The 10554-nt window shown below is 53.7% G+C and overlaps 1 protein-coding gene across 5 annotated transcripts in view; it reads right to left on the reverse strand.

Moving 5' to 3' along the window:
- Positions 1-6779, reverse strand: part of CLSTN1 (calsyntenin 1) — a 56720-nt gene extending 49941 nt beyond the window's left edge. For 2 of the 5 annotated variants that reach the window (XM_036025275.1, XM_036025276.1), the window contains exon 1: positions 6458-6778. In XM_036025275.1, the coding sequence (XP_035881168.1) occupies positions 6458-6548 (91 nt within the window). In that variant the 5' untranslated portion in view covers positions 6549-6778. Of the gene's footprint in view, positions 1-6453 lie in introns of all 5 variants that reach the window. The other 3 variants (XM_028512584.2, XM_036025277.1, XM_036025278.1) reach the window with 3 other exon arrangements.
- Positions 6780-10554: the final 3775 nt, after the last annotated feature.

A 10554-nucleotide genomic window follows, 5' to 3' on the forward strand; every position in this document is an offset into this window, starting at 1 on the left:
GGACAGTCAAGCCAGTGCATTTTGCTCACTAGCTCTTCCGATAAACGTTTGAAATGCGTGACCAAATGCATGACCCCCCAAAAAAGATCGGGGATTATCGGAGAACTCTAAGTAGTTCTGTTATCCCTGTTACTAATTCCACAAGCAACGGGAAACTGGCTCAAATCAGGGCATTTTAAAGGCGAGCACAACCTGCTAGCCGCCAAGGCTTCAATCATCCAATCAGAAGCGAGCCTGTGCCGCAGCGAGGCTCCGCCTCCCCGGGGATCAGCTCACAGGTCTACCGTGAATCCAGGCAGCCTGCTCTTCGTCAGCCGCTGGGGGACAGGGAGGAGGATGCAGCCTCCATCCTGAGGCCACCAGGGAACACAAGTCTCCCAGCGAGGGGAGGGGAGGTCCCCCAGGGGGCCGTGCATCAGCTGGCTCACAGGGAAGGGCCTCCCACCTCCGACCAAGGGCTCTGGCTGAAACCCCAGGGCCAGGCCCGTACTCTGCAAACGCCCTGCAGGATCAAGTCCATCAGTATCCAGGGCCGGTTTCCCAGGTGTGACGGCCACGCTTGGTATGACGCCGCTGCCCTCCTGACACCCCCAGGGTTTGAACCAAGAGGCCCCGCGCTCTGATGCTGCCCTTGGCCCCAGGTACGGTGCAGCCGGTGCCATCAATACTCATCATTAACGACATCGGAAACAAGCCAAATTAAATGTGGCTGGATCCGCATTTAAGGTGAAATAAATTATGCTCTTTAAAAAGGCCACTTGATAAGCAAGCTCATACAAATCGTTCTTAAGCTTTACGTACTTCAATTTAAGTTTATGACATTCCATTTTTTTCCCTCGGTGGTCCTTAAAATGAAAGTACTATATTACATAAGAAAAAAATTCTGCAGTTTTAGGAAGAGCCCAGAATAAATATGTCTTTGTTAGACTTTAAGTAGGTATTAAACAAAGATGACATTCATTTCTACTGAGTTTTAAAATTCACTTTGAATCTAAAGACATATTTCTTTCTTTCTTTTTTAAAGATTTTATTTATTTTATTTTTTAGAGAGGGGACGGAGGGGGGAGAAAGAGGGGAAGAGAAACATCAACGTGTGGCTGCCTTTTTAGTGCCCCCACTGGGGACCTGGCCTGCAACCCAGGCATGTACCCTGAGTGGGAATCGAACTGGCGACCCTTTGGTTTACAGGCCGGCGCTCAGTTCACTGAGCCACACCAGCCAAGGCTAAAGACACATTTCTAAGTGTTTTATACTATGACTGAAGATTGGGCAAGTAACAAAGAGTAAATTATAGAATAAAAATCAAAGAACCAGACAAATAACATACTTTAACGAAGTACACGTTTTAGCCAATCAGCAGAACAAGAATTTTTTTTAATTTTTTTAAATTTATTTTTAGAGAGGGAAGGGAGGGAGGGAGAGAGAGAGAGAGAGAGAAACATCAATGTGCGGTTGCTGGGGGCCATGGCCTGCAACCCAGGCATGTGCCCTGACTGGGAATTGAACCTGCGATGCTTTGGCTCGCAGCCCATGCTCAATCCACTGAGCCCCGCCAGCCAGGGCCAGAACAATAATTTAACAAAGAAATGTCAGCCCTGGCTGGCGGGGCTCAGTGGATTGAGCACCGAAGGATCACTGGTTCGATTCCCACTCCGGGCACATGCCTGGATTTGGGGCCAGGTCCCCAGGTGGGAGCCTGCAAGAGGAAACAGATTGATGTATCTCTCACATATCACGTTTCTCTCCTTCCACTTCTCTCCCCTCTCTCTATAAATAAATAAATATTTTAAAAAGAGAGACATGTCATTTTCTAGACCAGCTGTAGTTTCAGAATCCTAGTCATTCTTCCAGTCCCTTCCATAAAGTTAAACCCTGAAGCAGAACCAGACAGTTGCTGTGTGTGTGTGACTGGGCTCGCCCCCACTCAGCCAGTGGCACTCGGCAGACCTGAGCCCGAAGTTTGGGAAGGGGGGACAGACACTGCTGCCTTCCTTAAAGTGACGGGTGGTGACGACAAAGGCTGCAGGGATGGATGCCACCAGAGATCCGAAGGGTTGATAAGATTCCGTCCCAAAGACAGCAGACCGCAGGTTCGGCGTTCTGGAGAAAGGCGCTGATTCGTGTGCTGGCAAGGGCCGGGCCTGCAAGACCAGCAGTCATGGGCAGTCAAGGACAGGCCCGTCCGACGGGGAAGGCTGCACACGGGCGGCAGGAAGTCCTCTCAAGGCTCCTCCTTTCGACCCCAGGTCTCAGGTCCCGGGGAGGCACGGTAGGGGAGGTGACGGCCGAGGGAGAAGCTGGCTGGAGGAGATGCCAGCTTGTCCCCAGAGCAGGAAAGACATCAGTGACGTAACACTCTAGTGAGAAAACTCTAGGACGACCGTGAAGGATGTATCTGATTAGAAAGAGGCTCCTGGAGTCATTAACCGTGGGGGGCAAGCATGAATACGGTGGAGCAGCCACTCCGGAAAGCAGCCTGGCAGCTCCTCAAACGCTGGACACGGGGCTGCCACAAGACCCAACGACACCCTCCTAGGCGCCCACCCGAGAGAAGTCCACACCGGAACCTGGAACCCGTGCGTGCGAGCTCACGGCACAGTGGTGAGCACACAGGGGGACCGCGCAGGGTGCCCACCCGACAGAGCGCTCCCTGCCTGGGTCTGTCCGGCTGCTGTAACAAACCAGCACACGCTGACCGGCTTACAGATGACAGGAATTTACTTCTCACGTTCTGGAAGCTGGACCCAAGATCAAGGTGCCAGCCAGCCAACGTGGCGTCTGGAGAGGGCCCACGTGTTGGTTCTCAGGGAGCCACCTGCCTCACCGGGCGAAGTGGAGAGGGAGGTCACCGAGGGCTCCTTTGTAAGCGGCACACTGCTCCAATCCACGCAGGCTCTGCCCTCGTGACCTGACCCCTTCCTCAAAGCCCCACCTCCGAATACGATGACACCGGTGCCCTGGCTGAGCACCAGCCTGCAGACCAAAAGGTCGCCGGTTCAATTCCCAGTCGGGGCACATGCCTGCACTGCGGGCCAGGTCTCCGGCTGGGGGAGAGCAAGGGGCAACCGATAGATGTTTTCCTCGCTCTTATTCTCCCTCCGTTCCACTCTCTCTAAAAGTGAATAAATATAACCTAATTTTTTTAAATCAATGAAGACCTTTTCCAAAAAACTACATTTTCCTATCTTAGAAAGCAATAATAAAAATATTTCAATCCTGTTTTGCTTCTTGAAATTTTCACTTCCCTCAGGTTCTTCATTTTAAACATTAAAAGTGGGTTTAATAAACCTAATCAAGTCCCAAAAGTAGTTCATGGAATTACAGGATTTTCTCATTTCAATGCAAAAATAATATGATCACATGTCATTACAATTTCCCTTTTTGGCCATATTCGTCATATCTAAAACTGAAATTTGTTTTTGCTCAAAAATAAACAGTATTGACACACTCCTAAAACTCCCTTTTGAAAATGAACTCCTATGAAACTGCTTGGTTTTGTGTTTTTCCTCCTAAAAGTAGTATCTACACAGAAGACTGTTTAACTGAAGATTCCAATTCATCAGCCACAGCTCGTAAATCAGAATACACTCAGAACTATTAATATTTTATTATTTCTTCAGTAGTTATAGGCCTCCTGTGTGAAATAAATGACATTTACTCTAACAATAAAAATGTTAGATTAAGCATAATATTGAAGTCTATATTCAAGGGGCTTTTTTCCTCCAAGTTGCTTCTGAAGAACAAGGAAAGAAACCATTTTCTAAGAAGGCTGAGACTGACAGTGTTGTTTCGAATGGACTACAAGTGGCAGCCACAAAGCTACAGCCTTCAAAAGCTGCTGCAGATTTTTACAACCTAATACCCCCAACACTGCAATAGACAGAAGGGTCCTTGAAAAATCATCTACTAATGAATGCTGATACCCACGTTGCAAAATCTAGGTTGTTTGTGGTCTGTGATGCTTTATTCAGTATATGGTACTTGCCCGTCAGGTGAAACCAGGGTACGCCCGCCCACAAAACCAACCAAAAGGCGCCCACCCACCCTGGGGCCTGCGTTTGGGGGAGAAGGAGAATGCACGAGGTAACGAGGAAGGGGGTCACAGTAAGTGCTGTGGCCAAGAGGAACAGTGGGGCGGGAAGGAGGACTTGGGTGCAGGGGGTGGCGGGGACGGAGGACCACACGTCAGGATGGGAGACGAGGCCTCGCTGAGCAGTCCCTGCACAAAGGTCAGTGTTGTTTATCCGGCTTTGCAACGAGTTCCACGATGGCACTTGGGTTTTTTAATATTCATGGAAGCGTTCTATTTTCTCTATTTTGATTTTCCATTTCTGCTTAATTGATGGACTGGGGAGAGGGAAGGCAGCCTCAAATACACCAAAGACATTTCTCCTAATACTTTGGTTGACTTTATGGTTTTTTTTTAGAACTACAGCTACAATTCAAGTGAAAATATAGGGTTCTCCCATAAAACAACTAATTAACAGTCAAAATGCAAGTTAGATGGCAAAGCCTAACATTCTCGGTAGCGACTTCCATGTGATCTGTACCCTACTCATGTTTACTGGAGGCAGCCAGGGCACCGAGGGCAGGTTCCTAGCGTCATGCGGTCTTGCAGTGGTGGAAGGAATTATCTGAAGTGATCATCTTTTAAAATAAACCCACAGAGTGCATCTCCACAAGTTGTGTATTTATTTACACAGAAAACTCACTCTTGTCACATTTCAAAATGAAATTGTTTTATCATCATTTCTAATTTGCAAGCTGAAAAAAAAATTAACAAATGCAACAGAAAAACTGGTGTTGAAAAAACGTGTTTTTATTTTGAAGACTAAGAATTCTCAAGCACTATGGGTGCACCAAGAAAAGCTTAGAGAAAGTCAGCAAATTACAAAGGACTCAAGCCGTCTTTCACCTAAGATTTCTGTTAGTACATCACAATGAAGATATCGGATATCTTCAGATAGTTAGCCCATTTGCTAATTCAATAATGAACAGCAAATGTAGGTGAATGAACAAAAAAAGGGAAAATATGGATTTTAACAGGAAAAGTTATCACGGACTAAACTGAATACACTTGAACTATAACCACAGTAACCAATCCAAGCACATATTTTAAAAACGTGTTCTTCCCAAGAGAAGCAAAACTTGGATGTTTTTGCTAGGATGTATTAGTATTAGCCTTTCAGACCTCCATTTCACATATGAAAAATAACATTTGAAACTTGGCTTCATGTAACTTTTAAAAACCAAATCGCCAGCAATCGGACACTTAGTAACTAAGATCTGAACGTGAGAGAGTCAACAGAACGTCAGCAATGACATGAAAGAAGTATCTGAAGCTTCTCATCCTCCCCGTGAAACACGGCACGAAAAAAGCATTTGCCTCTTCTCCCCCTTAATCTGCTCGCACCGTAATTCTCCCCGTATGTCATGCCGAGGAAGAGAAAATAAGAATTTTTTAAAAGCTTGCTAAAGTGAAATATGACCATTTAATCTGGACTCGCATCACTACTCCTCCCCGGAAAAAAATAAATGTATTAAAAAACACCAGAAGAATAGAGTCAAGTATTCTGTAGACGACGGCTGGATTACTTTGCTCCAAGGCCAAGGAAAGTGGTGGCGATTCCAAGACCCATTCGGAAGCGCGTATCTGCAATGCGTAAGCGTTTCGTTGGCAAGATCAGTCAGTATCAGAAATCGGGTAACGTTTAAAAGTGGATGAAGGTTAAAACAACAAAATAATCAATTCACTAAGAAATATTTTTGGCAGGTAACCATAAAATAATTTCAGCCCCAAGGAATCAAAGAGGGCTCTCTTGTTTCCGTTGCGACCATCGGGGCCCTTGCACGGTCTAAAGTACCGTCAGGGAAAGGTGCACCAGGGCGTCGGGGGCGCAGGGGACGAAGATTTCTAACCGCAGTCGTAAACCTCATCCCAATCTCCCCTTTGGGTGAAAAGGTGGGAGGGGAGCAAGAAGTTCCAGCTTCTGCTTGTTTGCTTGAAAGGACCCCGGGAGGAGGAGGAGGAGGAGGAAAGCGGCGAAGATGCGGTGTCCGCGGTGCAGACTCGGGATCTTGGAAAGGGATGCGGAGGAGTGGGCTCTTATGTAAGCAAGCACACACCAAAAACTGTGCGTGCACCCCGCGTCCGATGCACATTCTGAGCACATACACACGTACACAGCATCTCCCCTGGGGGTGCGGCCCCAGCCTGCGGGCGCTGCCGCGGAAGACGGATCGACCCTTCGGCCCGTCTGCACCTCCTCCAAATCCGCGCCGCCACCACCCGGGGCTGCGATGGGGGTGGCCAGGGCCCAGGTGCCCCGCCCGGGATAGAGTTCGGCTTCCCCGGGCGCCTGCAGTGCGCGCCCCCGGCCTCCGGCGCCCCGACCCCCGCGCCCCGACCCGGCTCCTGGCACTCGGCCTTGCGCCCCGACCCGGCCCCGACACTTACCTCGCGAGGCCCCGACCTCGTTGCCGCGCAGCAGCCCGGCCAGCAGCAGCCAGGCGGCCGGGGCTAGCGCGAGCGCGGGGCGGCGCAGCATCTCTCGGGCTCCCGGCGCCGCGGCCGGCCCGGGGCGGGAGCGGCAGGGAGGCGCGCGGGGCGCCGAGCGGGGCTCCGGTGGCCCGGAGCCGGCTGCTTCGCACCGCGGCGAGCACCGGGGTCCGCGGGGGAGCCGCCGCCGCGACGCCGGGCCGCGCGCTCGGGCCGCGAGCGCCCTCCCGTCCGCAGAGGAAGCGCTTCGCTGGAGGCAGTGGCAGCAACTAAGATGGCGCCCGTGCTCTCTCTCGGGTCCGGCGACGGTACCCGGCTCGGGGCGGGGCGGCGGGGGGCGGGGCGGGGCGGGGCGGGGCGAGCGCGGGCCAGGCGCGCGCGGCAGGCCGGGGGAGCGCGCGGGACGCGGGCGGGAGGCGGGGACTGGCGCGCGCGCGCCTCCGAAGTCGCGGGCGGGGTTCGGGCGCGCGCCCCGCGGGGGCGCGCCCGGGGTGGCTCCGGAACGGCGGGGAGGGCCCGGGGGAGGACTGCTCCTCCGCCCCGGCCGCAGCCGAGAGCATCAGCTCTTCACTCCCCACGCGCGCTCCCAGGCTCCAGAGCCGATCCAGGAGCAGCCCGCGGCCCGGGCCTCCCCTTCTGCCTGTCCCGCCCGCGCCCTCAAGGAGTGCAGACCCGGCTGCAGCATGCAGCCCGTCCGTCCCCCCTGAGCACCAACACCCCGACCCCTGCCGGCACGTCAGGTCCCCCCAGGACCTAGGTGTCTTCTGCCAAGTGGAGAGGGGACCAGAAGGGAGCTCGCGGAGTCACAATAGGTGTTCAAGGAGAGGAGGTCAGCGAACCACGCTTTGTAAACAGTCGGGAGCTGCGCTGCACGTGCCGCAGGGGTTCCGGCCCTACGGGCATGGGACGCGGGGTACTGCAGGTCCCAGGGAGGCCGTCCTGAATTTGTAACGCAACATTTCTCCATTTGCTGAAGAAATCCGTGTGTGGCTTTTTAAAAGTGGCTTCTGTGCTCACCCCTTCTAGGAGATCTTAGTGTGATGCCAGCTGTCCCCCTTAGAAATGCAGAGACCCAAATAGGTAAAAGAGACGTTCTGGTAGCTCCGTTGAAGGGTCTCCAGTCCTCCCTTTTCCTGCCCTGGGCCCCCCACCTTCCTTCCATCCCTGGGACGCCCCCCCCCCCCCCTTCCTGGAGAGAAGAACTGGAACAGTCATGGAAGGCTCCTGTGGGCCAGGCCCTGGGAGACGACATTGTTGGCTCCGTTTTGCCGATGAGGAAACTAAGACAGGTGATGACGTCCCCAGCTGAGACAACTACTGTGAAAAGGAAAATTGGCCCGACAGGATGGCAGCATTGGGGAGACACCAACCACAAAAGTTAAATGACAATAAAATGCTAATCATTCTGGGCTGTGCCGGAAGCGCTGTCAAAGCCAGTTCACTGCACAAGGACCATCACAGCCCGGTTTGTCACACCCGGGAGGGGCTGGCTGGCAGGTGGGCTTGTGGCGACCAGGGTGGGGTGGGGTGGGGTCGGGTGGGCAGCTGTGCAGGCTGGGAGGGAGTCACCCCGGTGGTGGAGAGTGGAACACTGATTTAGGAGAGTGTGGGCGAGGAGCCCAAAAAGGCAGCCCAAGGCCAGATTGTGAGGTGCCTTAAGCGACAGCCCGAGGGATTTGGACTTAATCTTACACAGACGACCTTGAACAGCAGTGAACAGAGGCGCGATGTGACTTGAGGGTTTCAAAGCCATCTGTAATGAATGTGCTCCTCCTTGTCCTTTGTCCCTCAAAGGCATCCTCCACCAAAGCCTGAAGGTTCCATCTCTGCTTCCCCCCGCCACCCCCTCCTTGTCCAGGAGGACCAGACTCCCCTTGGGTGGACCCCTACCAAGGCGCCTGCTTGGCCCCCACCGTCTCCAGGCCACCTCTCCACTCCTTCCAGCCAGCACTGCAGAGTCATCCTCTCCAGGCATGGCTGTTCCTTCCATCCCTCCCTGGCTCCCAGAGGCTGGCCACCTCATCAGGTCCAGGCAGCTCTGGCAGGCTTCCCGCCGCTCAGCCCCAGGCCCCACCCAGCTGACCTCAGGGCCTGCTGTCCGCTATCTGCCTTCCGTTCATTCTTCCCCAGGAACGGCATGGCATGGTACACCCTCCTCCGCTTCTGCCCTGAGCCACGGGTCCTTACAATGCACCTCTGGCTGCCTCCTCCAGGAAGTCCTCCTGACTATCAGGCCCTCCCTCCCCAAACCCCACCTTCTCTTAACTAGCCAGAGACTTAATGATCTGCTACTTGGTGTCCTTTTCTCTTCCCCACTGTTATGGTGGGAAGGCCCCAGATGGTGCAGTCAGACTGCCCGGGATGGGAATTCTGGCTCCTGCTCCTGCAGATGACCTTGGACAACATAGGAACTGTCTGTGTCTCTTTCCTCACCTCTGAAATGGGATAACAGAACCTAGTTCCTAATCGTGAGAATTAAATGAAATGATGCATACACAGTAGGAACTCAATAAAAAATCCAATGAGGAACTAAGTGGATTTCTGTGTTTTGCTTTGTTTTTATGGGGGGATCACACGTGGGGGAGTAACAGACTGCCCCGAAGGTCCCCAGGGACCTTCGAGACTTACAAAACAAAACCCAAAAGGTATAGTCTCAGAACTGCGTTTTGAGCCTCCAGGCTGAAGCCAAGAGGGACAGTGTAATGTATTCCATTCTATTAGAAACACAAACAAAAGCGCTCTGGTGCCTGGAATCCTGATCCCTTTATCTTCTCACGCTCACAGTCCCTCCGAGAAACAAAGAGACAGATCAAAAAGGCCCAGCAGCAGGCGGGCAGGCGGGTGGGCAACCGGTGAGGCCAGGGCAACCTGTGCACACCGAGATCTGCCCATAGCAGAGGCCGTCCAGCTGCACGGCTCCGCATGAATGTCTCCGAAGCCAGGGAACCGGTGAGCTCTGTTTCCGGCCGGCCCGACAATAGCATCGGCCATGTTGGCACTCTTCAAAGGTCTCCACGTGATGGATTAGCTAATTCTCAGAATGGCCCTGCGATGGGGGTCGGTGCAGACTCGTGCTCTGGTTAGCAGGCAGGGGCCTCGCCTGAGCTGAGTCCGCCCTGCCAGGGGCCCTGGCGCGGCCAGGAGTGAGGCTCCACCCAGGCCTGTCCTTAAGGGGTATTTACACGGGAGGAGAAGGCGGTGGCTTTGTCCGCCGGGCAAGGAAGGGGTGAGCTTTCGAACTCTTGAACAAGCAGCAGGTAGAGAGGACACAGAGGGTCCAGGGTGCCGCCTCTTTTGAAATGAGCCTTGCCGACATCAACAGCCTCTGTGCTAAACTCGTATCATTTATGTCTGCAGCAACACTCTCCAGAAGGGACTTTGGTTGTTCCAGATTAGAAAAATGTAGCTTTTGCACGAGAGCTCATGGCTCGGAAGGAGCCCTGGGGTTCAGTGTCACGTCTGTCTGAGCCCCCAAACAGCGCCCTACGTGAAATTACGCCCCAGATGCGGATAAACGCCTGGCACAGGACCCCCGGCCGGGAGCCAGCACTGTTGGAAGGGGGCTTTGCCACCCTCCAGCTGTGCCAGCCTGCGGGTGGTGGTCTTCGTCCGAACTAAACTTCCTCACCTCACTGGGAAGACCATTCCTGGTCGCCGCGAGGATGAAGTGAAATCAAGCACAGGAAAGCTCTGTGCGGGGAATCTGGACCACTCCCCGGTCGGCGGGAGGCGGGCGTGTTGTTCCAGGCAGCGCTTGGGGCGAGTGCTTGCAGAACCCAGCTGCAGGCTGGCAAGGCAGCTAACACCCCTGCTGGCCCAACAGTGTGCCTGGGAGCAAACCCACTTCGGGGATGCTGAGGAGAGGCTGTGAGAAATCCGATCAGAGCCGCTGATGACAGCCTCCCAGAGGTACTGGAACCGCAGCCCCCGGCAGCACCACCAGGATGTACCGGGAGCCCCTCGTGGCGCTGGGTCTGGCCCCACCTCTGCCTTCCAGAGGCCTGGCCAGGTCACTCCATTGCTGTGAGAAAGGGGTAATAAAGGATGTGGTTTAG

This window comes from Phyllostomus discolor, chromosome 5 (genome assembly GCF_004126475.2).
Source record: "Phyllostomus discolor isolate MPI-MPIP mPhyDis1 chromosome 5, mPhyDis1.pri.v3, whole genome shotgun sequence".
NCBI classification, from domain to species: domain Eukaryota; kingdom Metazoa; phylum Chordata; class Mammalia; order Chiroptera; family Phyllostomidae; genus Phyllostomus; species Phyllostomus discolor.